The 23,293-nt window shown below is 37.5% G+C and overlaps 1 protein-coding gene across 4 annotated transcripts in view; it reads left to right on the top strand.

Annotated features, from left to right (window-relative positions):
• LOC101743921 (cytokine-like nuclear factor N-PAC) overlaps nucleotides 1–22,809 on the top strand; it is a 79,039-nt gene extending 56,230 nt beyond the window's left edge. For 2 of the 4 annotated variants that reach the window (XM_062672218.1, XM_038015446.2), the window contains exons 8-11: nucleotides 13,374–13,484; nucleotides 15,448–15,591; nucleotides 16,558–16,681; nucleotides 17,689–22,809. In XM_062672218.1, the coding sequence (XP_062528202.1) occupies nucleotides 13,374–13,484; nucleotides 15,448–15,591; nucleotides 16,558–16,681; nucleotides 17,689–18,068 (759 nt within the window). In that variant the 3' untranslated portion in view covers nucleotides 18,069–22,809. Of the gene's footprint in view, nucleotides 1–13,373; nucleotides 13,485–15,447; nucleotides 15,592–16,557; nucleotides 16,685–17,688 lie in introns of all 4 variants that reach the window. The other 2 variants (XM_038015447.2, XM_038015445.2) reach the window with 1 other exon arrangement.
• The last annotated feature ends 484 nt before the right edge of the window (nucleotides 22,810–23,293 follow it).

The raw sequence follows: 23,293 nt of genomic DNA, 5'->3' as shown, positions 1-23,293 counted from the left end.
TGAGTGGTGTTTTGCAAGATGAACAGGCTACAACGCAATAGAGTGAATGAACTGATTAAGCTAATCGTAATGGCTATTTTAGGAGAGGTGGATGAGGTGATTCTGTGATTAAGAAAAATAAGTTATGGGTACGAAAATGTATCGATAGAAGAGATAAACTAGGAGCTACTAAATGTCTTCTGAAGGAATTAGCATTGGAAGAGGTCCCAAAGAATACTTCGATAGTTTGAGAATGTCCGAAAGTTGTGTGAATTTTCTGTTAACGAAAATACACTATTGATTTCCACACTGAAGGAATAACATCGTGTAATAAAAATGAAACCCGCAAAATTATAATTTGCGTAATTACTGGTGGTAGGACCTTTTGTGAGTCCGCACGGGTAGGTACCACACTACCTTGCCTATTTCTGCGTGAAGCAGTAATGAGTTTCGGTTTGAAGGGTGGGGCAGCCGTTGTAACTATACTGAGGCTTTAGAACTCATATCTCAAGGTGGGTGGCGCATTTACGTTGTGGATGTCTATGGGCTCCAGTAACCACTTAACACCAGGTGGGCTGTGAGCTCGTCCACCCATCTAAGCAATAAAAAAAAAATTACTTGGTACTCGACTATAATACTCGCCTAGTCCGAACAAGGCTTAAGCGCGGAGTTATGACATACGACTAAGAAACGTGTTTTAAGTAATTTTATAGACCGTAGTTGTGTTTCGTTTAAACGACGTTTTTGTGGCCGCAACCAAAGCGCTGGCCTAGTTGCGATTCACGGACTCGTGTGCGATGCAATATTTCACGTGACGTGGGCGGGCTTCTATTCCCTATCACGAGACGAGCGTGCGTATGTGGCGTTATCAACTAATAAAATCTTAAACGAATTACTTCTTATATATTATATATTGTGGAAAGAAAAGTAAATAATCCTTTTGAGTAAGGCTTGGCTCTGCTCCTGGCATTGCTGAAGTCCATGGGCGACGGTAACCACTTACCATCAGGTGGGCCGTACGCTCGTCTGTCTACAAAGGCAATAAAAAAAAATTCAAAAGAGAAGTTTTTTTTATATCTTAGATGGGTGGACGAGCTCACAGCACACCTGGTGCTAAGTGATTACGGTAGCCCATAGACATCTACAACGTAAATGCGCCACCCACCTTGAGATATAAGTTCTAAGGTCTCAGTATAGTTACAACCGGGTTGCCCTATCCTTCAAATCGAAACGCATTACTGCTTCACAGAAGAAATAGGCCCTCCTACCCGTGCGGACTCACAAGAGGTCCACCACCACCAGTAATTACGCAAATTAGAATTTTGCGGGTTTGATTTTTATTACACGATGTTATTCCTTCACCGTGGAAGTCAATCGTAAACATTTGTTAAGTACGTATTTTATTAGAAAAATTAGTACCTGCCTGCGGGATTCGAACACCGGTGCATCGCTATTAGATACGAATGCACCGAACATCTTATCCTTTAGTCCACGACGACTTCAAATAGGCTAGAAATTAATTCCCTTTGATTAAAACTTGAAATTGATTGTCGTTAAATTTATTTTCATATATTATATGCATCTGTGTTTTCACACAATCTCGTGGCATCCAAAAGCTTGAGCTTATAATCGATTTATAAAACCGAAACACCACTAAACCATATACGCATTAATCATTATAAAATATGGATGTGTTACACGGACATTTTTCTTTTTGTGAAGGTCGTAATGACGGTTGAATACGGTCGTATAATTTGATCGATAGACTAAACATACAATAGAATGGCATACAGCAAAAAAAACTATTCATTCTGAAGTAATTAGTATCGGGCGCAATGAAAGGCATTTCACCATTTCCATAATCAAATACTACACTAGTTTCTCTGTATTAAAAACCCGTATACGGCAAATTGTTGCGGGCATAATCGAAGCTCATAGATTGGCATAGTTCTTGAAACCTCTGGGTCTGCGGAGGGACTTCGGTTCCCTCTGTATTCTGTACCGTATGTTCCATGGGGAGTGCTCTGAGGAATTGTTCGAGATGATACCGACATCTCGTTTTTATTTTTGCCTACCATAAAGTACTCTCCGCAAGCCTCGGGCAGCGGCTTGGCTCTGCCCCTGGCATTGCTGACGTTCATGAGCGACGGTAACCACTCACCATCAGGTGGGCCGTATGCTCGTCTGCCTACACGGCAGTAAAAAAAAATCCAAAAAAAGTTGTAACGTGCTCTGACTTACACGGTCTTCGCAGAAGCGTTTCGGGTGGAAAATTTCTACGACAAGAGTAAATTTTAATAAAATTATTTTTATGAACAATAGGGAATGTCAGAACGCTTTTTATTTTTCTCTCGCGACTGCACCTAACGCTGCGCATTTAGATGTAGATAGGTAGACTAGCCGATGGTACATGTTGCGTTAAGTGAATTTTGGAGCCCATAGACATCATCAACGTAAATGCCGCCACCCACCTTGAGTGGTCTCAGTTTTACAATGCGTACAACGGCCGCCCCGCCCTTCAAGTTGAAACGCATTACTGCTTCACGGCACAAAAAGGCAAGGTGGTGGTACGGTACCATTGGTACTTACCCGTGCGGAAGCAAAACGCCCTACCATCAGCAAAGAGGTTCCTCGAAGGAACTTAGAAAACAAACGCCCATTAAAAAAAAAGTGAATTAACAACCCTACGAAGGAACGATGGAAGATTTCATACCATTAAAACATGTAAGACGTTGACATTTAAAAGAATTGACAAAAAATTTAAGATTGTAAAATCGATTGTAACAAAGTCACAACAGACGTCTACGGCTTACTGTTTTCTGACAAGTTCGCCGACTTTCAAACAAGATTACCACCAAACTCTGAACTACGTCTAACAATATTCATTTGACAGTTTGCCTATTCCAAATTTTTGATGTCCTACATTTGTGAGTTAAAATAGTTCTTGTCCACATTATGTTGTTTTTACCTTTGCTCTAGGTTTTACAGTGGAAGTGTGGTTTCTAAAATGGTAATGTTTGATGTCTTGGGAAAAAACTAGTAATGTAAATTTTAATATAACTAGTTTTATAGAGTTATCTATCATTAAGTAGACGTTTTGGTTGATTGAAATGTTGTTGTCTTCCGAAGAGAACCTTAAGGAAACTTCGATCAAAATGTAAAACAGTGTACAGTACCGGGCAATAAATATTGCACATCGATGTTTAGAAAGAGACAGTCGTCTGATTTTGTTTTTGTTGTAGGGCGTTACCTGTGTGCGACGAAACACTAACGATCCGGTATCTATGGAGACTAAATGTCAATTAGGTAAAGTGCGACAGATATAACGCTCTACGAAGCAAAAATTCACCCTCTCTTTCCCACGGCCGATGTGCAATATTTATCGCCGGGTACTGTAATAATATATTATTAATGTACACTTATGACGAGCATAACAAGTGAGAAAATGACTATGGATTTTGTTTTTGACGAGAATGCTCCCTCGATTAAAATGAATACTTTGGAACATTCTAGTCAGGGTGTATTTTTACGCCACAAAGTCTTGGATTGAACTATCGAAGTACCAACCGTCAGCGTGCACATCAGGTATAGGGCCGTACTATGATCGTTTTTTTAGTTTGAATTGGTATTGGATGCAAACTAAACTAGTCTTTAAGCGCTGCCAACAGTGAATATTTATGTATGTACTCGTAATCTATATATTAATACGTGAAGCAAAAACTTTGTATCCCTTTTTACGAAAATTGCGCGGACGGAGGAGTATGAAAATTTCCACACTTATAGTGAATAGAGAGAAGAAGTGCAGCTAATATTTTTTTAAATAATGCATAAAAGATACATTAAATCAATAAAGAAAACATTACACACACTACATACCATGTATTTGACGCACACACGCATGCATACTATTTATTGTCAAACTTTTGTTCTTGACGTCTGTGGTCAAATTGAGAATAGATTAAATATTGTTTGTCTTTATTAATATTTTTCTATAGTGTAGTCTTGGCGTTGAAAATACAATCATAATAGTGTACAAACTTACAATTCCAATTAATTATAGTCGAATTTCGACTACTGCGGGACCACTAGTTCGTATAAATAAATAACGTAACTATGACTTTAAAAACATCTGAAAATCGAACTTAAACCCGTTACTCAAGATATTATGTTGATACACAACCAGTTGTCGTTTGTTTATATAATAAACTCTACCTCAATGTTGGTTAGAATTGGTCATAAATACGAAATAACTTTGCAATTGCATTATTAACATCGTTTTCGCGGAATTTTACTAATAAATTACTTTAAAGTGCCGTCAAATATATGCTTATGGAACTACAATGTGTTTGATACACATAAAAGTAGCATTGAATATTTCACACAACTTCTAAACTAAGGTTTTGCTAGTTATCTTCGTTTCTGTCTCTCAGTTTCTGTTAATATTAATTGAAGACACACAATATCTTTTTATATATTTCGAGTTTATACTGTGGTGTAATAAGAATAAAGGGAGTAATAAATAAGTATTTGAATAGTAAAGACGTGTTTCATATTCGCTGCGGCGTCAATCATTTTATATGGTGACCTTGCCAACGCATTCGCGATGTTCCGTATAAGGCAAGTAAAATATAAACAATGAGTGCAGTGTGCATTTCAAAAGACAATTAAATCATTTTTGGACAATGTAACTCTAAAACCAGTTAAATACGAAGCGCCCGAGCCGCTGATACTTTTTCTACAAATATATCATGGGGAAAAGCCTATCTGAGGAGGATATAATTATAGCGTAGAATGGAGCTGCAAATTCAACCGCTGTACCACGCAAACATAACAAGCTATGTTTTAATTACAATTTGCATCATTTTAATTGTCGGAGCAATTATATTATATCTGCGTTTTTACCGATAATGCCATTCAGAGTGGATTCAAAGTCACATTAATTACGGAAGTAAAGTCAGTTCTGTAATAAAAAATTTAAAACATCTCCCAATCCCAAAATATTTTATAAGTCGTCGTGGCCTAACGGATAAGACGTCCGGTGCATTCGTGTTGAGCGATGCACCGGTGTTCGAATCCCGCTGGCGGGTACCAATTTTTCTAATGAAATACGTACTCAACAAATGTTCACGATTGATTTCCACGGTGAAGGAATAACATCGTGTAATAAAAATCAAACCCGCAAAATTATAATTTGCGTAATTACTGGTGGTAGGACCTCTTGTGAGTCCGCACGGGTAGGTACCACCACCCTGCCTATTTCTGCCGTGAAGCAGTAATGCGTTTCGGTTTGAAGGGTGGGGCAGCCGTTGTAACTATAATTGAGACCTTAGAACTTATATCTCAAGGTGGGTGGCGCATTTACGTTGTAGATGTCTATGGGCTCCAGTAACCACTTAACAGCAGGTGGGCTGTGAGCTCGTCCACTCACATAAGCAATAAAAAAAAAAAAAATCTACGAAAGCCCCTTCTGTTTTATTTCTAACTAGCGACCCGCCTTTACTTCGCTTCGGAAACATTAAATTTTATTATTGATAGCCGAGTCCCGCGATGTTACCCGCGGTTATTGTCGTACCGCGGTTGACGCCGCCGGACGAAGTCTAAAAAAAGTAATCCTAAACTACTCCTTATATCATCAGCTACCTATTAGTGAAAGTCTCATCAAAATCGGTCTAGCCGTTCCAGAGATTAGCCAGAACAAACAGACAGACAGACAGAAAGACAAAAATTGTTAAAAATGTTATTTTGGTCTATGTACCGTATATGTATTCATAATATGCATGTAGTAAAAAGCGGTTATTTCAATATTACAAACAGACACTCCAATTTTATTTATATATGTATAGATGTTGTGTTGTTACGCTCGTGTTCGTAGCGGTATCACGACATTGTCTGTCGGTTATTCAAGAAGTCATAGCTACGAGACTGAGCTGTTTTGAGTTCTGTTGTGGAGCCAAATCTCATTTTTAGGTTTTTAAAATGCGGCTGTTGGTAATTACATTGTATTCGAGATTACGGTATTAGGCACATTAGCCGTTACTTTGATGTGATTCACAGTCTTGATTCAAGTCATGCAGTACTTACTTTGTGGTATCTACAGACTTTAGATAGTAATACAAAAGACTATAGAAGACAGGTATTGTATTCCAGTATTTCATTTTAACTCATACAAAATCTAATTTCTGACGCAGGTCTAGTTTAAAAAAAAACAACTTTTACTCGTAGTAGTAAAGCTTTTTATGTGCAAGTTTTTATTTCTAAAGCTATAATATGTATAAAAACGGTGTATTTATTTATTTCTTTTTCCCCAAACATGGCTCTTTCTTGTCAATACATGTGATTAGCATTAACCAATTTCATATTTGATTTGAGCCCACGTAATGATTCAATTTTGAACGATTCTAAATTGACTTATGCCTGAAATATAAAGGTGGCTTTAATTTTGCCATCATTGTACCATTTCGTGTAGCCACATTGAAGACGACTACTGTTTTTTAATATGTAATATCGAATGAATAAATCTACAGTAACATAATTGCGAAAGTAATTTGCGGTTTTATGTTTTAACTACTCAACAGATTGTCGTGACATTTTGCGTAAAAGTTGTCAAGCATACATAAAAAGACATAGGGGACCATTCTTTCAGAAGAAATACTATACATACCGGAGTTTAGACATAAAATAACTGCTTGGCGTACTGAATTTAATAACTTCTAAAATAATGCCTTGAGAACAGAACAATGAAAAAGATCTGTGGTATTTCTGATGGAGATATCATAATCCGAAAAAGTGCCTTTTTGTTGCTAAATACAAGCTTTTCTCACGCAGAATCTAGAATGTTCGTTGAATGTCCGCGTGTGGCCAATGTCCCTAATTTGTTTTATTTATTGCATTTTGGCCAAACGGAACGACATATAACATAATTAACAGCAGCGTCCTAAAATAATATCTATTCGGTGTGAATCGATTGACGAAATCTACATTAATGCGAGCTAAGACGCTGGTAAAAGCTATTCGTTGTAAATAGCATTAACCTTCTTGACAGAACAGAAGAGAACGAGTCACGGAATTTAAGTAGGATGTATACCGGAAATAAATGAACCGTTGCCGAAAATAAAAGCAAATTTTGCGGTACTGGCGGTTCTCTTGACACGATAACATTAATAGACGCGCGGTCAAAAAATTTACCTGTGTACGCACGCAATTTAACAATTAAAAATCAGCAGACTGGCACAGATGCAATGATCTCTTCTGCTAGCTGCTCTTGTGTTACGAATTAATGAAAAGACGTTTTTTTTTTTTTTGTGCAAATGGGCAGACGAACCATGGATATAAAATCTCCTTAACTCGGACTTAAATAGTAGTGTAAATCAGCAAAAGAATAATATTACATAATATATAACAGTTTCATTGCGGGCATGTTCCTTTGCATCCATAAAAAATAAGTTGAATTATTGAATATAATGAAACCAAAACAATTTGGACAATCGTTTTTGATTTGTAGTGTCGAGCTCCATAATAACTCAGTTGTTGGGATGAAAATATAATATGTCTTTTTTTTTCTTCTAAATCTGTAGACGAAATCAGAAATTGTAATATGGTATTGGTTTCAATGTGTTTAGCAGGGCACTGGGATATAGCCATGTCCGGTAGTCAAAACTAAATGTGGATTAATGATGAAGCAATGATATAGCAGATTTGTTGCCAAATGTGGAATTATAATAAATATGAAAATTTCATATCGATCTTGGCTGAGCTTCACGGGACATAACTGTATGGTATTTAAGACGCGAAATTTGGATGAAGTCATTTATCTTAAAATACCTTTAAAATAATATTTATCTTTCTCACTAAAGTCACGCTTATGAATAAATAAAGACAAAATCATTTCTTTGTATATTTAATTTATCAAAGTACTGCAGTGTATCGATTGCTTTTTTTTTATGGTAAATTGCCTGTTTTCTACATTATTTATATTTAACGATAAATAAAGGCAAGTAACCTAACGATAGTAACGACAGTATTTAGTTAAGGGAAGTAGTTATTTAGATAAGCGAAACTGCCTTTTTGTAACAGTATAAATTATTGTTAAACTTAATTACTAAATTGCAAATGGAATGATCACCTTAAATGAGAATTGATTGTTCCGATAAAGTTCATTAAATGTTACAGCGTGTAGTATTGCACCTGTGTGTGACTTGCCACATACGGTCATCTGGCCCGAAACTAGGATTCCCTTGTTACTATGGCAACCAGAAACTGAAATTCACACTTATATATTATTATTATATGCTTACATCGCTATATTATACAATACGTTTAAATATATACATATATAAATACTAAATACTAGCTGTACCCGTTCGCTTCGCTGGGCATTTAAAATTAACATTATTATTTCTCACCCCCACAAAAATTCTCATCATTAACGCCCCTGCAACTGGTGTAGGGAGTCCAACACTTAGCCTATCCATTAAGTACATTTATTTTCTACATGGATACCAAGTTTCAAGTCAGTCGGATGCATGGTTCAGTAGTTATAACGGAACATCCGTAAAAACCACTGTAGATTTATATATTAGTATAGATGTTATTGATGTATACATCATGTGACATATCAATATTAAATGTGATAGTGTTAGGGAATTGAACCCACGCTGCTCTTACCAGCCAGGGGTGCTCACTGCATCAATATGTTTGAATGAAGAAAAAAAAAAGAGTAAAACATTAGAACGTCAAACGCCAAGCCTTGACCATCTGCGCAAACATTTGCCATTGACCTTCGTCGTGTCTGTCGCGAATAATTAAACTCTTGTTTTATGATCAATTTTATTGTCAACAAGTCTAATGCTTTGATGTGATTAACGTACTTTGATATTGTTGTTCAACAGTTGTCTCTAATGTATACCGATGCGTTATTCTTAGAAACTAGAGGTCCCGCAGTAGTCGAAATTCGATAATAATTAATTGGAATTGTAAGTTTGTACACTATTATGATTGTATTTTATACTTCTTTAATCACAAATTTCACCAAGGCTACACTATAAAGAAATATTAATAGAGACAAACAATATTTAATCTATTCTCAATTTGACAACAGACGTCAAGAACAAAAGTTTGACAGTAAATAGTATGCATGCGTGTGTGCGTCAAATACATGGTATGTAGTGTGTGTAATGTTTTCTTTATAGATTTAATGTATCTTTTATGCATTATTTTAAAAAAATATTAGCATTGTGCACTGCTTCTCTATATTCTCTATAAGTGTGGAAAATTTCATACTCCTCCGTCCGCGCAATTTTCGTAAAAAGGGATACAAAGTTTTTGCTTCACGTATAAATATATAAATACCGTGTAGGTCTAGCCCATTGAAAGTTTTCGTAGGAGTCGCGATATTTGTTATCGATTTTAGATTTAGAGAGAATTTGAATATGACACTCGTTCGCGACGCCCCGATTTTGTTCACTGGTGATTTTTTCGATAAGAATTGCGAGTTTATAAACTGACCATTCCATTACATTATTCTTTAAAGGTTATCATCGAGGCTTAAGAATTTAGATATGCTAAAAGTGCAATCGATTAATCGCCGTTTGCCGTAAAGTCCTTAAAGATTTATTAATTTTCTTAAGAATTATCTACGCACTAAAAGATATATGAAAGAGGAAGATTAGATTTCTGACATCTGACCACGTAAGAAAGAATCTCTTTTCGTCGTGTAATATAATAAATATCATGTAGCAACTATAATTAATTTTACAGTCCAGTAGACGACGGGCAACCAGTAATCCTTTCTTCGTAAAAAAAGGCAGATGAATTAACCGATAATGCAAGAAACGATATGGTGAAGTGTTTGTTAGTGCTTACATCCAAATCTTGTAATCATGCTGTAGTCATGATATTTGTCAATTTATCTAATAATGTCGTAAATTACTAAATTTACTTAAAGGTATTCGTCTTTCCTCTGCTTTTTATTTACTCTCAAGTAATTTTTATATCAATAATTAAGTAATGCAACAACATCAGGTTTAATTAATCAATATTGACTGCTCGATTCCTTTTTATATTATGCGAGAACAACCTTTTCTTAAAACATAATTGACCTTACGTCTCAAGGTTGTTAGTGGCGTCCACTGTTGTCAATTGATTTATTAATATCATTTTCTGCGCGCCAATTCGTTAGACTAGCTAACTGTCCCATTTAGAAATCTATGTGTCTGTTTAAAATGTCACAATTTCAGTAGCGCTGCCTTCTTAGAGACATATGTTCGAAGGCTCATTTCTATAGGGTAACATTTTTGATTTTTTTTATTGCATAGATGAGTGGACAAGCTCACAGTCCACCTGGTGTTAAGTAGTTACCGGAGCCCATAGACATCTACAACGTAAATGCCGCCACTCACCTTGAGATATGAGTTCTAAGGTCTCAGTATAGTTACAACGGCTGCCCCACCCTTCAAACCGAAATGCATTACTGCTTCACGGCAGAAATAGGCAGGGTGATAGTACCTACCTGTGCGAACTCACAAGAGGTCCTACCACCAGTAGTAATAATATGGCGTACAAACTAGTGCACACGAGTGCTATCCGCCAGAAATAGTTTAGTCAGTAGTAATCCTGCTAACGTATGAAATAACATATTGCGTTCGTGACCTATATGTGTTGAACGCTGGTCGATAATATTGGGGCTAGGTAACAACTGCTTGGGAGACTTATGTGCTAGGACTGATACTTTGTTAATAATCTTACATTCTTCAAATTTAAAACACATTAGGTAAAGATTATTTACAGCGTACACTATTTAAACTATGTATTTAATGACAATAATAACCGTAAGATTAAAGCGTAAAAATAGTTTAAATTATGCCTGTGACTCTCGAAAACCTGAAAGAATACATTAGTATCAAGTTGAGAATAAATACGGTACTAAATATATTTTCATTGTTACATTAAACTTTCTTCTAAGTCTGATCCATTTATATCTAGGACGTGTCAAATACAAGGCCCATTTCGATCATTTTGTATAGATTGTAAGATACTTCTAGAACAATCAAACCGTTAAGATATCTGTTTCACTTCCGATTATTAAAAAAGTTAATCCGATTATTAAAAGAATTGCAGGAGCATTATTTTCTTTTGATTGCTTAAATTTTCATATTTGGCTATATAGAATTTCGCATTTTCCGAGACTCTCACAGGTCTTGGATAATTATGATTAAATTGTAAAAGAAATTAAATTAACAACATTAGTAATTAGTAAAATTAATATTTCAAAATACTATTACGCGTTATATAGAAACGCTAGAAAATGCTTAAAAATAAATTACGTTGAATAACAAAATTCACAGAAATGACACGACCTCGTCCGGTACATTTGATGTATAAATTATGTGAGTACCTACCTACATTTGAAATGCAAAAAATTCGCGTCCTAGCGTAACGAGTTAGGTAAACGGACAGATATACCAGCGAACTGTTTTGTTGACCTTAAGCCGACCTTTACAAGTAATTAGTTACAAAAACTTGTTCGGACGCGTGTCATTTGGTTCAGCCGTTTAAATGACATACTGATTCATAAAGTTTATTAGCCACCTCATAAGCGTTGAAGGTTTGCGGTACAGAAGAATAAGGATTTTATCTCTATATTAACATTGAGATTATTTGTCTGAATCACGACAAGATATCGGTGGTAGATCTAGGTTTCAAGTTTGTTGTGCAGAAATTTCCGTTTTAATCAAGTTTGATCGTATTATGCGCTGGCCAAGAGAATATCCAGAGTGAAAATGCTTTGAGCCTCATAACAGCCTCAGGAGCACATGTTCTTTGTCAGCCATTGGTATTATTAACAATAAGGACTAGTGGTTTCTTAACGGGTACAATGTGCAATGTGAAGATAGAAAATAAGGAATGGACCTCAGGATCGAAAGACATTTATAAGCAATAACCCACGATTAAAAGAAGTGTCATCTTTAAGCTTCAAAACCTAGTGATAAGTATAAATCTACATAGAAAAAATAAAAAAGCGATCATAATCTCTTTATTGATATGGACTGTCTTCTTATCTTAGGGAAATTGAATTTAAAACCTAGTGATAAGTATAAATCTACATAGAAAAAATAAAAAAGCGATCATAATCTCTTTATTGATATGGACTGTCTTTTTATCTTAGAGAATTTGAATTACCGTAAAGTTAAATAAAAAAAAACGGTTAATAATTATGTAATTCATTTCTGAGATTAATAGAATAGATATGGAATATAAAGCAAATAGCTTAATATCCTTAAATAATTGTATTAGCTGCCTTGCGAATGTCGTTATTATAATTTATTCGTAGCTATTTCATAAAATACAGAGCATTTGCAGATTATTAGATACCTATTTATCCGTTAAATCATAAACTTCAAATTCATTATGTACCTACCTAAATTGCCTAAATGTTCTATAAATTGATTAGCTAGGTTGGTACTAAAAAGTCCAAATTCAATCACTGTTATTATATTATAGGTAATATACTTATAGTTATGGTAATTCACTAATTACAACATATTAATATTTTGAAGTAAAGCGAACGAAACCAAAACTGTCCCAAATTCTTCGTATGTTTCATTTATTAATAGAAGTTTATTATTACGATCCCAGGATTGCCGAAATATGAGGTTTATGGTTTTTTCAACAGTAATAACGCTTTGGGAGGTTCAGACAAAAATAGACTCTATAGCCCGATCAATAATAATGGTAGGTAGGTTAAACTCTGTGGAACTTCATTAGGTTATCAATTCACCACAAAAATCAGCACTGCAAAAAGAACTGAAAACATGTGTTCTAGCAAGCGACACCGTGTCTAGTTTTGCGTTGTGAATCGTGCAGAAACGGGCACATTGCCTGACTTGCGTCTTGGTGAATAGAGCCGTTATCAAAATGGCGTCGTTGTGAGCGAGTGCCGCCGCCGTCGGGCGGTCGTGGCGGTCGTTGACGCCGGCGAGCCGCGTGACGCGTCTATCGATCGATTATCTACGTAGGGACGCGCTGACTGTGACAGCAAACTGTGACTGCCATCTAGCGGGACTAGGAGAAGACTAGAAACAATAGTATTTGAGTTCAGAAGCAATAGGTGGCGCTGTATTAAAAAATCTTGATGCGGAATTTTTTTAATTCTACCAAACTTAAAATTTCTATTGACGAATATGATTTATAGTGACATTATAAATTGTTTTTTTTTTCATAAATCGCTCGTACAAAATCAATGCCTAAGGCGTTGGAGCCATTAATAAAATAAAAATAAAAACAAGTAACTTGTAATTTCAGTTTCCCGATAAGATCGTAGACAACCGAATTCCTTGTAGAAGAGAAAATGTTGTTTTTATCTACAAATTGTAAAGTTTAGCCTTATTCTTTTGCAGTGCAAAGACTTCGAGAAAGTTGGGGCCACGATTGCGGTGACACCATGCGATGTGGTGGAAGAAGCCGACATCACGTTCTCATGTGTGGCTGACCCTCAAGCAGCTAAAGAGGTGAGATCAATCTATACTAATTTTATAAAGAGGAAAGATTTGCCTGTTTGTTTGTATTGAATAGGCGCTGAAGCTACTGAACCGATTTGAAAAATTCTTCCACTGTTTGGAAGCTACACTATTCCCGAATGACATAGGCTTTAATCTCTTTTTGAAAAAAATAGGGATCCTTACTAATTAATAAAATTACCTAAAACATTCTTTACATCGCGTGCCCTGCGAAAACTATTGATTATAGAATAAAATAATAGCGGAGCCGTAGCGGGCCGCTAATATCAAATATATAGATGTGAAATGTAAATTATTATTTAAAAGAAAAAGTTGTCAATGATCTCTGTCTTGTATACACACTAGCTTTTATTTGCGGCTTCGCCTGCATGGTAAAAGAAAAGTCAGTGTAGTTTCCCGTGGGATTGAGATGTTTTTTCGAGATAAAAGTTAGTCAATGTCACTCGCCTGACCTAAATAATATTCCTTTAAAAAACATGCCAATCCGTTGCTTCGTTTCGACGTAAAATAAGGACAAATGAACATACAAACAAATACACTTCATATTTATAACAAGTATGGCTTTGCGAGGTCATTGTTGACAAGCCACCCCCTAGTAGCCGGTACTATTTCCAACCTGTGCGCGCGACAAAACAAGACAGTGCTGAATTTGTACACAACGTAATATATATATTAACAAATATACAGAAAAATACAGAAAGTGTACCCTTAGATATTCAATAGCCTAACGAGTTTCTTGCTGAATTTTCTCAGTAGGTCGCGATTCAGATCCGGTGGGAAATTCAGCGAAGCACTGCTCTGGCTAGGGCTGGTGTTAGCAAATTCTCTCAGGTTGAGCCCGTGAGTTCACCTAATATCGGCGAAAAACTGGAATAGCTCGTTAGGCTACCGGCGAATTAGTAGAAAAAAAAGCAGTCGAGCTGACTTTATAAAAGATGTGTTCTCATCAACTTTTTTTTTTCCGTACCTAAGCTGAGAGTCTTGAGAGGTTATTTCAGCGTAACCTTAGCTAGTAGGTGAGCTCGCGGGGCTCAAACCGGAGTGATTCTAACACTGACCCTAGCAAGAGCCGGCAGAATCTACCACCGGATCGGAAACGCAACTCACTGAGAAGATCCGGCGAGAAACTTAATGGGCCGTGTCTGTGGGATCATCATCAAAGAAACTTCTGTGTATTAATTACTTAATGTAGAAACATAATAATAATAACAATAATTAAAAAACAATAATTTATTTCTCTCTTAAAGGTATAGTACAAATATAAATAGAAATTAACCTTATAATTTATTTTTGTAAGCCTTTGATAGAGCTGAAGTCGGTACTAGGTTCAAAGATCTGTATTACTGATCTCCAGGCTCCCTCCTTCTTAAGATAGTTTAGGTTAGGTTAAGTCGTGAACAGATGCTGCGGACTAGTGTTGAGAGATCATTAGGTGTTATCATTTAAGAAGATCGTTATGGGTGTTTTTTATGGGATTTTATGACCTGGTAACTAAGACCTTTAAGTCATGTCTTATTTTAATTTATATTTTTATTTTTATGGCAATTGATAATATTGAGTTAAATGAAATAAAATAAGGATGATTACTGTGAGACATTAATCAACTGTGATGAAACTAAGTGAAATGAGATGAGATGATATGGGATGAAATATAATCTCAGTAAAATGGTGGTCAGTTACTGAGGTTTTTTTAGTGGACTTTTTGGAGGATCCCGAGAAGATACGTCCAGGGGCTTTGTTTCTTTTTCCCACGTTTGTGCACACTCACAGTTATTAAACAGTTAATAAACCACCCATTACACATTTAAACCTGAAGAAATACTAAATAGACAAAATAAAACAAATCACACAACTTCACTCCTCGCATTCCCGCCATAAAGTCCGTTATGCGTGTGAGAGAGAGAGCGTATAGATGCGTATAGAAAGCAGTTTTGTTCAACATTACAAATTGCAGATGGTGTTCGGTAATTGTGGCGTGCTGCACTGCCCGACGCTGGAGTCCAAGGGCTACGTCGAGATGACCTCGATCGACGCCGACACCTCGCACGACATCGTGGAAGCCATCAGCGGCAAGGGTGGCCGCTACCTGGAGGCCCAGGTCAGGACCCCACTATGTCTGTATCTTGTTTGCTGAAGAGCTCCGTCCAGATGTAAACAAACTTAAATGGGACCTTATCATCTCTGAAAATACAGTCTGTAATTCTCAGTATTCACTCTGATTTTTAAAGTTAGTGTCACATTACTGGTGGTAGGACCTCTTGTGAGTCCATAGGTAGGTACCACCACCCTGCTTATTTATGCCGTGAAACAGTAATGCGTTTCGATTTGAAGGGCAGGTCAGCCGTTGTAACTATACTTGAGACCTTAGAACTTATATCTCAAGGTGGGAGGCGCATTTACGTTGTAGATGTCTATGAGCTCCAGTAACCACTTAACACCAGGTGAGCTGCGAGCTCGTCCACCCATATCAGCAACAAAAAAAACGCAAGGGATTTATTTATTAAGTTGCACCAACAAAGTGATCATCAATACAAAACATTGACAAACTGACAAAAGTTCATGGCAGATGTCACCTCAATTACATGGTGCAATCGACAATGCATTAACAACAAAAATAAAAAAATATATATAACTAAGATTTGATTACATTCGATCGATTGCTTAAGATTAATTTATATTTAACTAGCTGACCCGGTAGACTTCGTAGTGCCTCAATCGATAAATAAAAGACCTAAGCTTTTGTATAAAATAAACTTGAAACAAACAAAAGGAATCCGTCCGACACCGCGACGGGGGACACATTAAAGGAAAAATAAAATCGTTATCATTATTTAACCCTGAGCATTTTCATATTTAACTACCTTCCAAACCTTTTCTGGACTTCCACAAATAATTCAAGACCAAAATTAGCCAAATCGGTCCAGCCGTTCTCGAGTTTTAGCGATACTAACGAACAGCAATTCATTTTTATATATATATAGATATATATAGATTGGGAAATGATCCGCGACAGATTGTTTGTGTTGGTTTATCGTTGAAATGAAACTAAACCTTACCTTTTCAGATACAAGGATCGAAAACGCAAGCGGAGGAAGGCACGCTGATAGTGCTGGCGGCCGGCGACCGCTCGCTGTTCGACGACTGCCAGTCCTGCTTCAAGGCGATGAGCAAGAACTCGTTTTACCTTGGTAGTAGTCAGATTGTCCGGTTTCGGACGCGAGGAAACTTGAGCGTTGACAGTTGTACGCGTCGCACCCCCAGGCGGGTGAGGGGCGGGGGCAGGGGCGGGGGGACTCTAGTGGAGGTAGTGCGGGAGGGGTGTCCACACTCGACAATACTCTTTGCAAAAAATCCAATTAAATTTGTTTAAACTCAAAGCCGTCCTAGTCCAAATGAGACGGCCGGTGTGGTCGTGTCGAGCGAACGATAGAGTGTAACTAATTTTACTTATAAATATATACGTACTTAAGTCACAGAGTCCCAAAATGAAGTATAATTACCTCATCGCAAAATGTTCATGTAGTACTGGAGGTAGGGCACCTCATAAATCCACACGCGTAGGTACCGCCGTCTTGCTTGTTTCTGCAGCAAAGCAGATAATATGCATTGCGGCTGGAAGGGTAGAACCAGCCGTTATACTGTTATGGGGACTTCAACTTCATGTGTCGAGGAAGGCGGCGACACTCAAGTACGATGTTCATATGTTCATGGGTTATGGTTGGGTTTCAGTCACAGATTATCATCAGACCTGCTATCAGCTCATTTGCACTACTACGCTTGATAAATACTCACCAGTCCCCCGAGCGCCCCCCCGCCCCCGACCTGCACCCGCGCGGCCCCCGCACCCCGGCCCCCGCACCCCGGCCCCATGCGGCTGGCTACAGGCCTCCGTTACATAACTGTCAGCGTTTAAATCTAAGCGTTCTTACATTACTGCATGGCGAGCTATTCTTCGGTTTTATTATTTTATGTACAGTACTCTAGTATGTAGAGTTGGTTTCAAATTCATAAAGATAATACATGATGACTTGAGCGAGTCTTGTGATCAATTTAAGCCGGAATTAAGTAAAAATTCGGTATAACAAAATAAAGAAAAATCAATTACAATTAAATTAAAATGTTTTTATTCAAAATAATATTATTAAGGAATGGAGTGCATGAGTTTACAATGAGTGGGGCGGCGTGTTTGTTGCAGGTGAGATCGGCAACGCGTCGAAGATGAACTCCGTGCTGCAGGTGGTGGGCGGCGTGTCGCTGGCCGCGCTGGCCGAGGGGCTGGCGCTGGCCGACCGCGCGGGGCTCAGCCAGGCCGACCTGCTCGACGTGCTGGCCCTCACGCCGCTCGCCTCCCCGCACCTCATCCTCAAAGGACGCGCCATGATCGAGTCCTCCTACTCCACGCACCAGCCCCTCACGCACATGCAGAAGGACCTTAAGCTGGCGCTGGGGCTGGGCGACGCGCTGGAGCAGTCCCTGCCGCTCACGGCCACCACCAACGAGATCTTCAAGCACGCCAAGCGCCTCGGCTACGCGAACCACGACGTGGCCGCCGTCTACATCCGCGCCCGCTTCTGATGCGCCCCCCACCCCCGCCGCGACCCCCCGCGCCCGCCCGCGCCGCCCGCCGCGCCCCCCGCCGCCCCCGCGCCGAGCACGCGGCTCGTGACGTAATACTTCAGGGTTTTTCATTTTGAAAACAAAATATTTTTTATCTATACTAATATATAAATCTACAGTGGTTTTTACGGATGTTCCGTTATAACTACTGAACCATGCATCCGATTGACTTGAAACTTGGTATCCATGTAGAAAGTACATGTACTTAATGGATAGGCTAATATTTATATGAGTGTTGGACCTACACCGGCTGCGGAGGCGTTAATGATGAGAATATTTGTGGGGGGTGAGAAATAACAATGTTAATTTGAAATGCCCAGCAAAGCGGACGGGTACAGCTAGTTATCATAATATATAAATAGTAATCCGTGTTATATACTCTGTAGATGTGTGACCGAACAGCGTTACGTCATTGCGTCCGCGCGCTGTGTGTGCGGCGTCGGTGACGTCACGTGCGGTCCCGCGGGGGTCGCGCCGGAACATTTCAAGTGTGACCAATCTTTAAGAATTAAATTGTTTTAGACGTAATAACGATAAGGAATTATAATCTAGACGTATTAGGTAAGGTACTGTACATAGTACATCGGAGCCGGACATTTGTCTTGAATATTGTTGTACCACTGTCCGGATGTGGTTTTCTAATACAATACAAACGTGATCCTCTGTTTTGACTAAAAATAAATAAAAAAATTTAGTTGTGGCTTTGTCGTTGAAGTGTTATTTTCATACGCTTTTTACTATGTACAAGAATTAATAAACTGTAATAATTTTTAATTAGTGTCATGAAAAAAGTCGTTATAACATATTTTGATTGAAGATAATCGCCAAATTTTTTTAAATCGTTTAGATGGGTGGACTATCTCACAGCCTACCTGGTGTTAAGTGGTTACTGGAGCCCATAGACATCTACAACGTAAATGCCGCCACCCACCTTAAGATATAAATAGTAAGGTCTCAGTACAGTTACAACGGCTGCCCCACCCTTCAAACCGAAACGCATTACTACTTCACGGCAGAAATAGGTAGGGTATTTCCTACCCGCGCGGACTCACAAGAGGTCCTACCACAAGTAAGAATGCATTTAATTTGCCATTAAATATGAAGGTAGCACTTCACGATGTACTGGGGCTAGCTTCGCCCGGCCGTCCCTCCCCCCGGGGTGCGGGTTGTAAGTCGACTTCACAGAAGGAAAGTTTACCTACCCGCGTGTTTCATCGCCATGTATGTATGTTGTTACATGTCGTCTTTTCGCATTCAAAGTGAACAATTTCCAAAAATATTCGAAATTGAGTTAATATGCGGAATCATTTGGTATCACCAGTAATTTTTCTCATAAATATTGTCATAAGAGCGTAGTTTAGATTTTGTTTTTTTGTTTACCTATATTTTGACTACTATTAACAAAATTAATACATAATTTTATCTTACTTTAAAAGACAGATGATGTAACTGGTAAAAATAAAAAAAATAATGTTGCAAAGATGATAAAGATAGATATTAAAAAAAGTGTGTGTGTCCGCTCCGACGCACGACTGGAGTTTACTGGATATAAATATAAATTTGTGTCAGTTGAATACAGTAAAATATGCATTTATTAAAAAAGCTTTATTAATAAATGATTTGTAGCGGGTTATATTCGGGTATCAACCCACTAACAGTTGATACGTTCAGGAATCGAACCCGAACGGCGTCCGGCCACAAGCAAAACGATGTCGGTAAATTAAACGAAACAATACGAGAAATAGTTCTATATTACGACAACACGATACACTACAGATTATTAACAAATTAACGAGACACAAAACAAACGACTAACAAATATATGAAAATACAATAATGAGAGAAACGCGCGATCAGTACGAGGCTTTGTGGCGGACTGCCGGCGCAGCAGCCCGGCGTCACCTGCGATAACGCGGCCGCGCGTTGGCTCCTGATTGGCGCGCGCACGCATCACGCAATCAGGAGCCAATCAGGCGCATAACGCATTTCGTGTGACATGCTAGTACGATTTTGATTGGCGCGCGCACGCATCACGCAATCAGGAGCCAATCAGGCGCATAACGCATTTCGTGTGACATGCTAGTACGATTTTGATTGGCGCGCGCACGCATCACGCAATCAGGAGCCAATCAGGCGCATAACGCATTTCGTGTGACATGCTAGTACGATTTTGATTGGCGCGCGCACGCATCACGCAATCAGGAGCCAATCAGGCGCATAACGCATTTCGTGTGACATGCTAGTACGATTTTGGTCCCCATAATTTTCATACCCCGGGCCTATATATGTAAATCGATTCTTAAGGAGTAAACTCCAAAAATATCGTATTATGTTAAACCTTTATAACACTCTCCTGTAAAATTTATAAGTTTTGAGTTTATACAGTTTGAATGCGAGAAGACGATGTGTAATGCTGACCGAACTCCACGATCTTTGTCATCCAAGGCCGGCCGAGCTAATCGCGTCCTGTACATCTCTAGTAAGAGAATAATATGAAATTTGATTTAACTAACTTGTTTCTAGATTGTAATTGGTTAAGGATCACTCATAACTACGTTAGTTTGTTAATGTTCAATAGTTTTTGTTACGTGGCGTTGCCCGAGGAATGTGCTTGTTGAAACTCTGATAGCGCTGATGTATTTTTGTATATTGTGCTGATATCGAATATGTTGCTCTACGACATATAACATAGAGTTTTAAATTAAATGAATAAGATATCTCATAATTAACTTTATGATTTTCTGCAATCAAATACACTTAAAATAAACATGCAATTTTTAAAATGAAGTAAGAGTACTCTTGTAAACAATCTCTTAAAATAAGATACGAACCGTTTTAAAATAACGTATGAAACAAAAAAAAATAGGTTTTTATATGTAGGTACTGTAAACGAATTCTTTTTAATTTTCTATAATAAATTATTTTAAGGACAAAGAAATTTGTTACTTCCACCACAAAGAAATATCACTGTTGCCTTGTCCCTAGTAATAAAATGTGATATGTGACCAGTCCTCATTCAGACATGATTGCATCTACCAAGCTTTGTACACGATGGTATTGGCATATATAGTGCCCTATCTATTTATATTCTACCAAGAATTATTCTGTTCTAAAATATGTATCAAAATCAAAATCTGGATTAGGTAATAAATTACCTGATAATCTGAACACTTTCACTATAACTGGAATTGGATGGAGGAAGAATCCGAGAAGGAGAATGTAAGAGAGCTACAGGAATGTAAGATCAGTTAGTTATGGCTTCCTCTGATGAATAACCAGTCATCCTATTTACGTGGAGGATACCTCTAATGGAATTGAAAGGAAAATTATCTGATATTAAAGTTATCTAATTTAGTCTGATCAGTGAACAGACTTTTCTTCCTCTATTTTTTCTTTATAAATTTAAACAGATTAACGAAACATCTCAAGTGTTCCTAACAAACTATTTAAATATTACTAAAAAAGTCTAAAGTTCAACAAAAATATCGATGTGCAAAAAATTTTCATTTCCAAAAACGTTAGTGGGGCGTCGAACAATGGAGAGTCAAAATTTATTTATAATCAGGTATATTTTAACAAGATTAAACTCAATCAACTTTAATTTTTCGAAATGCTGCATGAGGATATCCTTGGGTCAGTCTGAAGTCATTGATAAGTAAAATCATAAAGGATTCCGTTGCATTCGAGGGTTGCGCATTTTTATAATGGCAACACTGCCATCTGGAATTTTTTGGCGGGAACGCAAGTGTGGAAAATAGAAATAAGTCGTTGGACGTGAATCTTCTGGGTCTTCGAAGAAGCTCAATAAAATCTTAATAAATTCCCACCAAATAAAGTGGATTTTTAATTTCATCAAAATTTATTGAAATTTCAGAAAAATCAACTTCATTTTGTTCCTATTGAATACAATATCATATAGCAAAGTATATACGAATACATGTAGTTCTGTCTAAAATTCAAGAAGCCAGGTCATCGGAACGTGTTGTAACAGTTGAATTTAACAAGTACATTCGCCTTGTGTTCTGTGTGCTTAGTGCGAGTTTTTTAACGTACTCGATAGTGTAAAAGTTGGCTCATATTTGTATGGAATGGCATTGTTTGCGTACGTTTGCCGCTAGGGGCGCTGTTCCAACTGCATACAAAATTGGGTTAACTTTTACGCTATCGAGAACGTTAAGAAACTCGCACTAAGCACACTGAACTCGCATGAGTTAACGGCACAAGGTTAAAACATATATAAAATTAGTTTGCACTTATTTAAGTTTGTCTTGAATCTTGATTAGTTGGTCATTACAAGTGTGCGTGATGGCAACCATTTTAATTCGAATTCAATCTTGCTTGTCACTCGCGGCATTTAATTATTTAAAATAGTTTAACATTACAATCAGTAGCGAATGATGGTTTAAATTAATCAACGCGCATGTGGTTCAGTGTAGTGCGCTGGATAGAAAATGTATATTTGATGTTGGAAAGGCAACAGTAACCATTCGCACGTAACCTTTGGACAATAAAATCAATCGCACGCCACTGACTAAAATTGAATAAGTACATATTCAAATACGTAGTTTTCCAGGATACATTATGTAAAAGTTTGTATATTGTATCTGTTAGTGGAACTGCCACAAAAACAAATGTATGATGATCGTATTAAATGACTGATCATATTATGAAATAAAAACTTTTAATACATATAGTTTTAGTTTTGTGTTTTTCTTAATTATACACCTGTTGTACCCTTGTTGTCTCCTTGAGGTTTGCGCGGAGTGGACAACGTAGCTCATAGACAACGCGAATGTCATCCCCCACCCTAAAACAAGAGATGGAAGTCTCAATTATCTATACTAATATAATAAAGAGGAAAGATTTGTTTGTTTGTATTGAATAGGCTCCGAAACTAATGAACCGATTTGAAAAAATATTTCACTGTTTGGAAGCTACACTATTCCCGAGTGACATAGGCCACAGTCTTTTTTGAAAAAAAATATGGATCCTTACTAAAACTCCAATAATGTAAAAAAAATACCTAAAATATTTTTTACATCGTGTGCCCTGCGAAAACTTGATGATAGAATAAAATAATGTACTACGACTTTGTAGAACACATTATAATTTACAAAAAGTGTCGCGACAGCATACCTATGTCTAACTATTATAGTTATGCCGCAATAAGTGTTCTTTTATTT

Source organism: Bombyx mori, chromosome 14 (genome assembly GCF_030269925.1).
Source record: "Bombyx mori chromosome 14, ASM3026992v2".
NCBI lineage: Eukaryota > Metazoa > Arthropoda > Insecta > Lepidoptera > Bombycidae > Bombyx > Bombyx mori.
This window is presented reverse-complemented; position numbering and strand designations above follow the sequence as displayed.